The sequence below is a fragment of the Lutra lutra genome, chromosome 6 (assembly GCF_902655055.1).
Source record: "Lutra lutra chromosome 6, mLutLut1.2, whole genome shotgun sequence".
In the NCBI taxonomy this organism is placed as follows: domain Eukaryota; kingdom Metazoa; phylum Chordata; class Mammalia; order Carnivora; family Mustelidae; genus Lutra; species Lutra lutra.
Genome location: NC_062283.1, coordinates 53,783,030 through 53,796,827, shown reverse-complemented (window position 1 = coordinate 53,796,827; position 13,798 = coordinate 53,783,030). Strand labels below are relative to the sequence as shown.

Sequence of the window (13,798 nt, the reverse complement as noted above, 5' to 3'; positions counted from 1 at the left end):
GCTTTCAGGCATTATCTCAGTTCTTTGAGGCTGGGAAAGATGTGTAAAGAGCAAGCGTCATTTATGAGATAAATGATAAAAGTCATTATGCATTATTTGGGAGTTACCAGGAACAGAATCAAATATCTCACATGGATAATGTAATGGTTGTTTGCTGTTCTTTTGACCATTTGGTTTTTAAAGACATTAAAAACCGTTTTATGATCTGATTTCATCACATAAAAATAGTATGGTCTAGACTACAGAGGGGGCAACATCAAAAACCAAAAGTAGAAGAAATTAAGTTACTCAAAGGAGCTGTTCCCACAGGTCTTCGTCAGGAAGAACAACCTACCAAGAGTTGGAATGACCAATGGTGAAAAAACAGAATCTGAATGTTGAGGATTCTGCCTCTCACCTCTCAGCCCTTACCAACCCATTAACAATCACCCTGTTTAGATATCCTCATTGTCAGTCATTCCCTCAATCCAGCATGTCATCTGAGGAAGAGAAATTCCTTCACCAGGGATCTCAGAGGAAGCCTCTCCCTACCCCTGCAGTATTCCCACCCAACAATTCATCATTCAGGATGGCCTTCAGAAACACAGACCATTGTGAATCCCTAACAGTGTTATGCTGGAGAGGAACAATGATACGATCAGGCTGACATTATGATTGATGTTTCCTATTTAATAAATCATGTTAATTTCATATATAGTAAGTCCTGTTTCTCAAAAGACAATAGTTTGGACCTCAACGCTGAACCTCTGGTACATAACACCATTAACATTTTGAAGTTGGGAGTAGATGATCTAGACCTTGATAAATCAAATCTAAATCTGGGTCTCAGTTAAATCCTGACTTTGGCAATTCTCCAAGGCCTTCCAGATGACTGTCTATTACAGACATTCTCCTCCCTTAATATCATATCTTCATTTAAAATGTCTGATGTTGCTTGCTGTATGCTAGCCCATTTTCAAAGTATCGGCCTCCAGATTTAAAACTCAAGAGGAAAGGGACCTGGGTGGCTTGGTTGGTTAAGTGTCTCCCTTTGGCTCAGGTCATGATCCCAGCGTCCTGTGATGGAGCCCTGCATTGGGCTCTCTACTACTACTACTACTCTACTACAGAGATAATTTTTTTTAAAAGGCCATAGAAAAGAAATTAAAATACAGTATCACGAAGATGATTTCATTGTGGTAAGCATAGCATGACATATAAATTTATATGAACTTGGGGCGCCTGGGTGGCTCAGTGGGTTAAGCCTCTGCCTTCGGCTCAGGTCATGATCTCAGGGTCCTGGGATTGAGCCCTGCATCCGCTCTCTGCTCAGCAGGGAGCCTGCTTCCTCCTGGCTCTCTGCCTGCCTCTCTGCCTACTTGTGATCTCTCTCTCTGTCAAATAAATAAATAAAATCTTTAAAAAAAAAAAAAAAACTTAGGGGCGCCTGGGTGGCTCAGTGGGTTAAAGCCGCTGCCTTCGGCTCAGGTCATGATCCCAGGGTCCTGGGATCGAGCCCCATATCGGGCTCTCTGCTCAGCGGGGAGCCTGCTTCCCTTCCTCTCTCTCTCTGCCTGCCTCTCTGCCTACTTGTGATCTCTGTCTGTCAAATAAATAAATAAAAATCTTTAAAAAAAAAAAACTTATATGAACTTGTAGAATCACTATGTTGTACACCTGAAAGTAATGTAATGTGTGCATCAACTATATTGAAAGAAAGAAAGAAAGAGAGGAAGGAAGGGAGGGAACAATAGTATTTCAGTGGTAACTTCACCACCCAAGCAAGACTTTTTTCAAAATTAGCTTATTTATTTTATTTTTTTAATGACAGTCTTAATTTTCCACTACATCAAGACAAAAGACTCCACAATACTCTCTCCTGAATGCAAAAGGAAGAAAATTTTCTTCTATCTCTCACATTGTTCTTTATTATAAGTAGAAAGGAATAAAGTTTGGTGTCTTAATAATGCCAAGGAGCCTTTAAAATCCCTTCCCTAAGTCAAGAAGCCCACAGACATTTCACCAGTATCATCCAGTGAAATTCACCCAGGATTTTGGCTCCCAGGAGTATTTCCCGGTCTCCAGCAGCGGACCTTCTCCTCATCCAGGTCCCAACTCCCAATCTGAAGTTCCCCGTGTCCTATAGATGTCTGTTTTCCAAGCCCTCAAAGAAACAAGGAAAATCACAAAGTAAAATAATGTGCTGCTCCTATTTGCTCTACCACAATTTTTTTTTGAAAATTCATAAATAATCAAAGATTACCTGATGCAAAAAACCTCATTCTATCATTAGAGAAACTGAGACTCAAGGACATGAGGTACCCAAAGGCATGACTAGTTAATGGCAGAACCACAATGAACACAAACGTGCCTTCTTTTCCAGCATCCCAGGCATCCTAATTCTTTTTTTTTTTTAAGATTTTTTATTTATTTATCAGAGAGAGAGGGAGAGAGAGCAAGCACAGGCAGACAGAATGGCAGGCAGAGGCAGAGGGAGAAGCAGGCTCCCCGCCGAGCAAGGAGCCCGATGTGGGACTCGATCCCAGGACGCTGGGATCATGACCTGAGCCGAAGGCAGCTGCTTAACCAACTGAGCCACCCAGGCGCCCCAAGCATCCTAATTCTTAATCCAGCATTCCCAGCCCACCCACCTCACCCCGTCTCAACAGGTACTCAAACCTGAGCCAACTGCTTCCATAGACAAATACAGAGAAAGAGCCTCCCCACTCGTCACACCTCCTTTATACTTCTAACCGTTCCTCTAGAAGGCACAGGCTTCCAGCTCAGGTGTGCATCTGGGAAAACAGACCTACTCAAGGCTGGGCACACCCCACTCTGACCACCACTTCAAAATAATCATTTTTACACTTTTGTGAAAACCCACCACATTTCCCCAGACTTATTTTAAGGATTGGCATTTCAAAGTTGGCACACAGGCTGGATTTCACTGGTATAGGAGGCAGGCAATAGGGAGAAGACTGACTCAGCCTTCCCCCCTTGGCCATCAACCAAAAGAATTGGCAGCATGCACATTCTCTTCCACCTCATCCTTGCCTGAAAGCAAAAGGCAAGAAATTCTCCACTCTGGGGTGGTCCAAAATCAGCTATAACCTTGTCATACAACAAAAGGATCAGGATGGAGAGTCAAGGTATTCAATCAAAATGGTTACTGAAATACAGTTGGGTCCCAAAAAGAATATTCAAGATTCTGAGCTAACTAAACAACATTCATACTGTCAATCAGTCAAAATATTGAGCACTTACTGTTTACCAGACATCATGTTGAAGGATTATAAAAGAATCTAAAAATGGAAATAAACATATGTCTTAAATATGCTTTCTCCAGCCAAACAAAATAGAGTACAAAATGAAGCAAAAGTTATTATAGAGGTAGGTATAAGCTATGTGTTATGGGAGCTGTTTGTTCCAACTAAGAAAATCAAACCTTAGCAAAAGGCATGGAGGCATTTAGAGGAAGGGGAATCAGGACCCATGAGTTCAGGTCATACAACATGGTCCCCTCACTCTTTCATTTCCATCTTACTCCTCTTGAAGAATGGCATGAGTTAACAAGTTGCTTGGTAACATGTAGTGTTAGACATGCCTTTAATAGTAAACCTCACATCTCTGGAACCTAGTTATTATTTTTTTAAGCAGAGTAAACATTTAACAAAGCAGGTGTTAATTCAGTGAAATAATATACCTTCACATCATTATATTTTTACTCACTTCTCAATTGTTTCTTTATATGGCAAGACCTTGAATAGTTTCTAGAATGGACTCCACAACATCTGTCTAGAAAATCTGGTAAGGAAAGGAATTATCCAATGGGAAATCAAGATATGTGACATCAGAAGACTTGAACGTTATAACGAACTTCCATTTCCCCATGAACCATTAAAATAGAGCATAGCTCTTATGATATCTTCATATGTGCCCATAAGTAAATGATATTAGCTCATCTTAGTCAGCTTCTGATAAGTAATAGTTCCTAGAATAATGAAGAAAGGACATAGTCTTTTAAAACATGAATTTCTGCCCTGTCCATTTTCCTTCAAAGTAGATACTACCTGTCACGAAGGGGAGGTTCTTTTCTGACCTCATTTGAGGATGGAACATTTAACTAAAATGATGTCTTTCCTTTACCCACCTCAATACGTCAACGTAAGTGACCACAGAGGAGCAAAGTCTTATAAAAAGGGGCAAGTTAGCGCTACACTCTGTCCATCTCGAAGCAGGCACAAGCCGATCCATCTCCAGTCATCTGGGAAAGATTACAATGGCTCCTATGACAACTTCATCCATGGTGAGTCCTGCACTAAGGTGCAATACTTCTGTTGATTTGGACCAAATAATATTTCTGGACTGCAGGCATGAAATTCTGGATTCTAACTATGGAGATCCAAGAATGCTGCATACATAGGATAGGATACTAAGACTTTGGTAGATACTCGTCATTTTATAGCATTTTCAAGAACTGATACACATCAGTTTGAACAATGAGATTAAAACTGAAAGATAGCTAGATTGGGGCTAAACCACATGGAAAGTGTCACATGATGCTGTGCAGTAAGAAAGAATGCTTATTGAAAATCTGATTTTCTGAGTACAAGGGATTTAATATGATTCTCCAAGAGCATTTTTCTTTATTTCATAATAAAATAGTGTACTATCCTTGAGGATTTAATTAATGGCAACACTGACTTTCCTTTCCATTATTCTATTATTATACCATAAGCTTCTTTTTAAAGATTTATTTATTGGGGAGCCTGGGTGGCTCAGTGGGTTAAAGCCTCTGTCTTCGGCTCAGGTCATGATCCCGGGTCCTAGGATCGAGTTCTGAATCGGGCTCTCTGCTCGGCAGGGAGCCTGCTTCCTCCTCTCTCTGCCTGCCTTTCTGCCTACTTGTAATCTCTGCCTGTCAAATAAATAAATAAAATCTTTAAAAAATAAATAAAATAAAGATTTATTTATTGATTTGGGGGGGTTGGGGAGGGGAAAAAGGAGAGATGAGAGAGAATCTCCAGCAGACTTCCTGCTGAGCATGGAACCTGATGCAAGGCTCAATCTCACAACCCTGAGATCATGACTTGGACCAAAATCAAGAGTCAGATGCTTAACCACTGAGTCACCCAGGCGCCCCTATTATACCATAGTCTAATACACCAAACCCACTTATTCTAATAGAGATATGTGTAACTATGGTTTAGAGTAGATGGTCTTTATATTTTTGGAATATTTAATTTAATTGTTTACAGATTCAATATGTGTATATTTGTAACTTTAGAAAAACTGGAAAATATACATAAGAAAACATAAAGTGGGGGGACAAGTTTGGGGTTGAATGTCTGCCCAGCATTTCTCACATGAACACAGATATGATATGACATGCATTTTCTACAGCCCTTTCTTCTAAGGCAAACATTTGACTTCACATAGGGTTTCACAGAATGCTAGGACAGAGACAAATGACTTGCCATTTTTACTAAAATTACTGCCAACCAATAAAAAAAGGTGTCTCTCCTAATTCAGAAGAAGAATGTTCAAGACTAGTAAACACTCCATGGTCTTATTTCAGTCATTATTTTCATCATACAACCAGTCTTTCATCGAACTGATCCAAAAATTTATTATAGAGCACCCTGGAACATAGTATGTTCTCCATGATTAGCAATACAATAATCTTTACAATTTGTTAACAAAAACCACATGCTAATCCAATATCCTACCTTCTTTTCCCCATTCGTTTCCAGGCACTATTGCTGCTGCTGAGCCTGATGGCTATTGCGAAGGTGGGAATAGCATTCCCACAAAATCCAGGATGCCCAAACACTGAGGACAAGAACTTCCCTCAGCATGTGAAGGTCAATCTGAATATCCTTAACGGGAATACGAACTCCAGAAGGCCCTCAGATTACCACAACCGATCCACGTCACCTTGGAATCTGCAGTACGTAATGGCTCCCAATAAAAATCTCTGTATTGTTCTAACTTTCATGCAAAGGACTGCCAGTTAAGTCACCTTGAGGATGATTTTACTCAGAATCATCTGTCAAATCTGGAAGGGCTATTGTGCAAAGATTCTCAAATTTTATTCTACAGATTTCTTTGATGCACAGGACCACCTCTCCCCCATACTACCTACCCCTTAGGTCTCACTGTCACCGACACCAAAAACCCACTCACGTTATTCATTATTCCAATATTTATGATGCCCCAAGTCTACTAAATTTATTTTTTAAAAAATTTATCTTGGGGATTAATGCTTGAATTCTCTTTAACAGACCTACCACTGAGATGATTTGTTGAAAATAAATAGTAATTAACTGGGATTTTTGTGCCTTTCTTTTTTTTGGTCATATTAGCAGTGGGATAATATGGTTTGAAACCCAGTGAAGGAAATATCATCTTGGATATTTGCACCCTTTTTTGAGTCAGACAGCCTTGATCTATATCACCAACAGACCTATATCTGTTGTGCTCTTAGTACGGCTAATATTTAGACCCCATTAAGATTAAATACAAAATGGTTTTTAGTATTTTGATTTTATGCAAAAACAAACAAAACAAAAAAACACTTCAGTTATGTGGTGACTATAGCCTCCCATTACTAAGAATAGTTCAAATAAATCAAGTCAAAAGTCAAAGCAAGTCATTCACTCAGCTGGAGGAGAGAGGGAAGAGAAGGTTATAGAGGGGCTTAAGCTTTTGTTTCCAGCCCTTTGTGTCAGCTCTGGGCTCTATCCCATGACTGTGCTGTCAGATAAAATTTTGATCCCTTCCCTGCTTCAAAGGCAGACTTCATTAAGTCAGATTAATGGCTATCGTATACCTACATGATTCCCTTGGCCTTTCTCTATCATATATACCTTAAGAAATTGTTCTTTGTATCAAACTAAAATCCCCTCAGCAGTCTCATCTACCTTATTTGGTTCATTCTTCAAAGAAATTGGGAAAAACTGATCATTCTCTTCTATAACAATTCACGTGCCTGCAAATCCAAGCTTTCCCCAAACTTTGAGAATGTGCAATGCCCATGCTCTGTCACCCTGTGAATGTGCATCCCTTTGTTTATTCCTGTCTGATTTCCTCCCCGCTTTTCCAGATACTCACTTTCTCCCTTGTTTTTGTCCCCCCTGCAGCCGCAACAAGGACCCTGAGAGATACCCCTCTGTGATCTGGGAGGCCAAGTGCCGCCATCTGGGCTGTGTCAGTGCTGAAGGGACGATAAACTACCACATGAACTCCGTCCCCATCCAGCAAGAGATCCTGGTTCTGCGAAGGGAGTCTCAGCACTGCCCCCACAGCTTCCGGCTGGAAAAGATGCTGGTGGCCGTGGGCTGCACCTGCGTCACCCCCATTGTGCGCCATGTGGCTTAAGAGCTTCTGGTCCCAGCTCCCCAGCACCCTTACTCTTTCTGGGGAGCACACCCAGCCCCATTTCTGACCAAACTCAATAGGCTACTTCAACTAGTTCATCCAACTGAAGTTTCAGAGAGAACACTTTTTGTGCAGAGATAGAATCTGAATAATCTTTCCCTCTCTGCAGAGTAGAAAGTTTTGACTGAGTACCAATTTGCTTTCGGTGTGCTTTTCTAAGGGCTTTAAGCTATTTATGTATTTAATAGACCCTGAGATAACTTTGGGGCAGAAGATTTCATTTTAATGAATTACAGGCTTTATTTTGTATTTTTAAAAGATTTTATTTATTTATTTGACAGACAGAGATCACAAGTAGGCAAAGAGGCAGGCAGAGAGAGAGAGAGGAGGAAGCAGGCTTCCTGCTGAGCAGCAAGCCCTATGTGGGACTTGATCCCAGGACTCTGGGATCATGACCTGAGCCAAAGGCAGAGGCTTTAACCCACTGAGCCACCCAGGCGCCCCTTTATTTTGTATTTCTTAAGACACGATTCCAGACTTGAGTACTTTGTTATTTAACAGGTAAACCTATATTTATATGAACTATTTATGGATCTATTTATGTTTAAGTCTTTAGAGAAAGGTGAAAGAGTGTGATTATCTGTTCTGCCTAGGGAAATCCTGCAGAGAATTTAGTGGTGGTCGAAAATTCTGTCTTAGGAGTGCATGACATGGCTGTAAAAAAGACTAAACTTTGTTTCCTATTTATTAATTCTGTAAATTGTTGAGGTTTCATGAGAGAGATGTCAAGTCTAACTCTACTCTGTTAAACCCTCATAATAAAAAACATTTGTAATAAAGTTTGGAAAGAAAATCGGTTTCCTTATTTTTTTTTCTCACTTAAAATCCTTCAGAGAGGATTTGAAAGAGTATGCAGCTTTGCTGAAAGAACAAAACAAGGATGCCTGGGTGGCTTGGTGGGTTAAGCGTCTGCCTTTGGCTCAGGTCATAATCCCAGGGTCCTGGAATCAAGTCTGCCATTGGGCTCCTTGTTCATCAGGGAGCCTGCTTCTCCCTCTACCTGCTCTGCTTGTCATTCTCCCTGCTTGTGCTTTCTCTCTCTCTCTCTCTCTCTCTCTCTCTCTCTCTGACAAATAAAAAATAAAATCTAAGAAAGAAAGAAAGAGAAGGCCCTTGAATCATAGCACTCCACCCCAAGTCCACGTACTCAATTTTATAAGCCTTCCAGACAATAGAGGACCAAGGCTCTCATACTATTGACCCATGCTGTGGACACAAGCATCCCAAAATGAACTAAGCAAATAAAAAGAAAGGCCCTGGGGATACGGTCCATCATTATTAAAGACCCTACAGAGAAAAAACAAGACCATCCCAAAAATGTGACCTGAAGTTTGACAGGAATGAGGAAAAAGACATTATTTTCAAACTAGAATGTCCGGTCTCTCTCCAAACTCAGGCTTCTTTTGAAGATTAATGCCAACTAGAGATCTAGAGAGGAACATTTTTTTCCTTCCTCAGGCCACACCCCAGGACTACCCCCTCCTGCTCCTGGCCTTTTATCCCATTCTCCCCAGGACAGAAAAAATAGCCACTGAGGCAAAACAAACTTCAAGTATGAGAAATATTCAGCCCAAGTAAAATAAAAACTGAATCATACTCAATTCCAGAGTAGTTTTGGGTTTCGAGTCATAACCTGTTCCCAGCACACTATCTTGCCCAGCACACTATCTTGCCCTACTTCTGGAGGGCCCTGGAAATTCTCAGGCCAGTCCAACCACCCCTTGCTTGGTGAAATCCATCCTATGGGCTCCTTCATTTTCCTTTTCCTCATGCTCCAGCCCCACTCAGATACCCGTGGCTTCTCTCTGCTCCTTTTCCAATTCCAAACCTAGGGGTCCTTCCTTCTGGTGTCATCTGTGTACTCTCACGGATTCTCATGGCCGTCTCCTGTCCTGGTCCTTGCACAAGAGCTCCCCAGGCAGCTGCCACTGGCCGTTTCTTACCACCTTCCTGCTTTACAGACTTGTGTTCAAATCCTGCTCTTCATTTCCCAGTTTTCCCTGAATGGTGGTGGTGAAAATAAAAATCCATTTCTGTTTTGGGATGGAGGGCCGGAAACAGGCAAATATACCCACAGTCCTGACCTACTCTTTCTCACGAGACGGTATTCCTGGGAATTCTGTGGGTGAAGAGCAGCAGTTACCTTCCCCATCTCCCTCCAGGAGGTCCTGCTTTTATTCTGTCTTCACTTTGCCCCATTAGCACCATCATCTGCCCAGTCCCCTAGAAATCTGGGAGGCATCCTGACGCTTCCCTCTTCCTCTTCCTCAGTCCTAATGTCCACAAATCACCAAACTCAGTAAGTTTCACTTTCCAGATGTTCTCCAATTAATCCCAGATTCAGGGCATCATCTTTTCTCATCTCTCTTGCTTTATTACAACAGCTTCCCGCTTGTCCTGGCGGCTACAGCTCCTGTCCTCCTCATCCTTCCCCCAGCATCTGTCTCTGGCACAAAAGCAGACTGGACAATAGTCACCTTCCATAACCTGGCCCTCCTGCTGTGCCTGCTTTATCTCATGTGCTTCCTCCCTGATGTGTACCCTGTAGCCATAGCGAACTTTTCTTGAACTCAATGTCTGTGTCATGCGGTCCCTTCTACCTTGAATGCCTTTACCACCGTCTCCCTCCTGTCCCTCCATTCAAACCTTGTTGTTATGGTCTGAATGTGTATGTCTACCCCAAAATTCATATGTTGAAACCTAACCCCCAGCAAGATGGGATTAAGAGATGGAGTCACTGGGGGTGATTAGATCATGGAGGCAGAGCCCTCGAGAATGGGATTAATGTCCTTGTAGCAGAGACCCCAAGAACTCCCTCTCCTTCTGCCAGGTGAGGATACAAGAAGAAGTCTTCAACCTGGAAGAAGGTCTTCATTCAGCTTTGGTCCCTCAATCTCAGACTTCTGGCCTCCAGGACTGTAAGAAATAAATTTCTGTCATTTGTAAGCTACATAGTCCATGGTATTTTTCTTTTTGACAGCCCAAATAGCCTGACACCTGCCCTGGTCCCCTCCCCATCCCACTGCTCCACCCATGTTTTAAGACTCCAGTAGGTGTCATTTCCTCTCAAGAGCCTTGCCAGACCCATCACTTCTGTGTAGGTCCCTCTCTTCTGAGCTCTAAGAACACTTTGGGTATCGTTTATCACCACTGTTAAATACTATATTGGATTTATCTATTTAATCTATAAGAGTCCCTTGAGATCCAGACCATTTGCACCTGACCTGGCATGTAGCAGCCAACGCTGAAGTAAACTTCGAACCATTGTCCACAGACACCTCAAAGTCAACAGGGACTAAACTCACTAGCTCTACTCCCAAATTAGTTCTCCTACTGCCTCTCTTATCAACTCAAATGACATCATCTACTTATTCATCTGAGCAAGAAATCTGAATTCTCTCTGTCATTCATTCCCTCAACCAATCCATGACAAACCTGTCATCAGTTTTCTTCTGTCTCTTACTTCTCTCGAACTCCAAAGTTACTATGAAAATTGCATTGTAAATGGCCTTTCTGCCTTGCTTCTCACAGTTTATAATTCAATGATTCTCAAACTTCCAGGGGACCTGGTCAGTGTAGGTCATTAAAAGCTGTTGCAATAGGCAAAGCTCAAATAAATGAAAGTTTATTTCTTGTTCATGTTACTATCCAGCAGGGATTCTCAGGGAGCTTTGCCTCATTCATATATTCAGGAACTCAGGCTGACAGAGGTTCTACCTTCTTAAAGCAGCAGCATCTAGAACTGCACAGTCTCAGGGCACCTGTGTGGCTCAGTTGGGTGGTTAAGCATTCAACTCTTAGTTTTGGCTCAGGTCATGGTCTCAGGGTTGTGAGATCAAGCCCCATGACAAGCTATGCACTGGGCCTGGAGTCTGCTTCAGATTCTCTCTGTCCCCCTCCCTCTACCCCTTCCCCACCTTCCTGAGCGTACATGCTCTCAAAGAAGAAGAAGAAGAAGAAGAAGAAGAAGAAGAAGAAGGAGGAGGAGGAGGAGGAGGAGGAGGAGGAGGAGAAGGAGGAGAAGAAGAAAAAAATTCTGATTATCAGGTACAGTTAGAGCTGCATTGTCTTATACAGTTGCCACTAACCACATGTGGCTATCGAGCACCTGAAATGTGGCTGATCCTAATTGCATTGTGTTGTGTGTAAAATATGTACTTATTTCAAAGAATTGTTTTGTTATTTGTGAATGTTGTTCTTTGCAAGAATTATTAGTTGTGAGGATCAATTATTAGTTGTGAGGGTCATGATTAAATATGTGGCTCACCCAGAGAGGATACTACCAGTATACTTAGCATGCATTCTTCCTAAGTACAAAGCATGAACAATCTTATTACAGGCAGACAGAATATAAGATATGATGGTGTCTGTGGCAAATACTCTTAGTATTTTGAGGGAGTTGGGGCAGTGGGACACTGAGATTATTGTTTTTCATTTTGGCTCCTTAGTCCTGGGGATTCTAGTATTTTTCTCCCTTTTTTAAAAATTGAGATATAACTGACATATATTGTTTTAGTGTGAGGTGTACGACATCATGATTTGATTTATGTATATGTCACAAAATAATTACCACTGTAAGTTTAGTTAGTATCCATCAGCACACATAGTTACATTCTTTTGTCCTTATGATGACAACTTTTAAGATCTACTGTCTTAACAACTGTCAAATATATAATATAGTATTGTTAACTCTAGTCACTATGCTGCACATTACATCCCCAGGATTAATTTAACTTGTAAGTAGAAGTTTGTACCTTTTGACCACCATCACCCATTTCAATATTTTTTAAATGTAAAATAGCTTGCTGACTTTTATATTAATAAAAGTTGAAATGATAATATTTTAGATGTGCTAGGTTGGTTAAATATATTATTAAAACTGAAATTACTAGAAATTCACCTGTTTCCTTTTTTTTAAGATTAGTTTATTTATTTGTTTGTTTGTTTGTTTGTTTGTTTATTTGACAGACAGAGATCACAAGCAGTCAGAGAGACAGGCAGAGAGAGAGGGGAAGCAGGTTCCCTGCCGAGCTGAGATCCCAACACAGGGCTCGATCCCAGGATCATGTAAATAACAGGATCACCTGTTTCTTTTTACTTTTTTATTTATTTATTTATTTGAGAAAGAGAAGTGCAGGGGGTTGGGAGAAAGGGAGAGAATTTAAAGCAGGCTGCACATTCAGTGCAGAGCCCAACGCCAGGCTCCATCTCATGACCGTGAGATCATGATCTGAGCCAAAACCAATAGTCAGATGCTTAACCAACGGAGCCACCCACGTGCCCTTTTATTTTTTTTTAACATGGCTACTAGAAATTTCAAATTAATATGTGCCCAGCACTATATTTGTCTTGGACATGTAGCCAAAGAAATTAAAGAGAAGGTCGAAAACTATATATGCAGGGTTTTTAAAAGACTTTATTTATTTACTTGACAGAGAGAAAGATAACGACAGAGAGCATGAGCAGTGAGGAAGAGGGAGAAGCATACTCCCCACTGAGCAGGGAGCCCTACGTGGGGCTCCATGCCAGGACCCTGAGATCATGACCTAAGCTAAAGGCAGATGCTTAACTGACTGACTCAGTCACCCAGGTGCCCCTATATGTGCCGGTTTTTTTTTTTTAAGATTTTATTTATCTATTTGAGAGAGAGAGAGAGGGAGAGAAAGAAAGCACAGGCAGGCAGAGGGGCAGAGGGAGAGAGAGAAGCAGACTCCCCACTGAGCAGGGACCCCCCCCAACATGGGGCTCGATCTCAGGACCGCAGGATCATGACCTGAGCCAAAAGCAATCGCCTAACTGACTGAGCCACCCAGGTGACCCTCTCTATGGGCAGGGTTTTTTTTTTTACATTTTTTTAAATTTTTTATAAACATATAATATATTTTTATCCCCAGGGGTACAGGTCTGTGAATCGCCAGGTTTACACACTTCACAGCACTCACCATAGCACATACCCTCCCCAATGTCCATAACCACACCCCCCTCTCCCAACCCCCCTCCCCCCAGCAGCCCCCTCAGTTTGTTTTATGAGATTAAGAGTCACTTATGGTTTGTCTCCCTCCCAATCCCATCTTGTTTCATTTATTCTTCTCCTACCCTCTTAACCCCCCATGTTGCATCTCCACTTCCTCATATCAGGGAGATCATATGATAGTTGTCTTTCTCCGATTGACTTATTTTGGTAAGCATGATACCCTCTAGTTCCATCCACGTCATCACAAATGGCAAGATTTCATTTCTTTTGATGGCTGCATAGTATTCCATTGTGTATATATACCACATCTTCTTGATCCATTCATCTGTTGATGGACATCTAGGTTCTTTTCATAGTTTGGCTATTGTGGACATTGCTGCTATAAACATTGGGCTGCACGTGCCC

The 13,798-nt window shown here is 41.5% G+C and overlaps 1 protein-coding gene across 1 annotated transcript; it reads left to right on the top strand.

Annotated features, from left to right (window-relative positions):
• The first annotated feature begins 4,254 nt into the window (after positions 1 to 4,254).
• IL17A (interleukin 17A) lies at positions 4,255 to 7,359 on the top strand. Its single transcript, XM_047734909.1, has 3 exons — positions 4,255 to 4,285; positions 5,733 to 5,929; positions 7,122 to 7,359. The coding sequence occupies exons 1-3, from the start codon at positions 4,259 to 4,261 to the stop codon at positions 7,357 to 7,359; spliced, it is 462 nt and encodes a 153-aa protein (XP_047590865.1). The 5' UTR covers positions 4,255 to 4,258.
• The last annotated feature ends 6,439 nt before the right edge of the window (positions 7,360 to 13,798 follow it).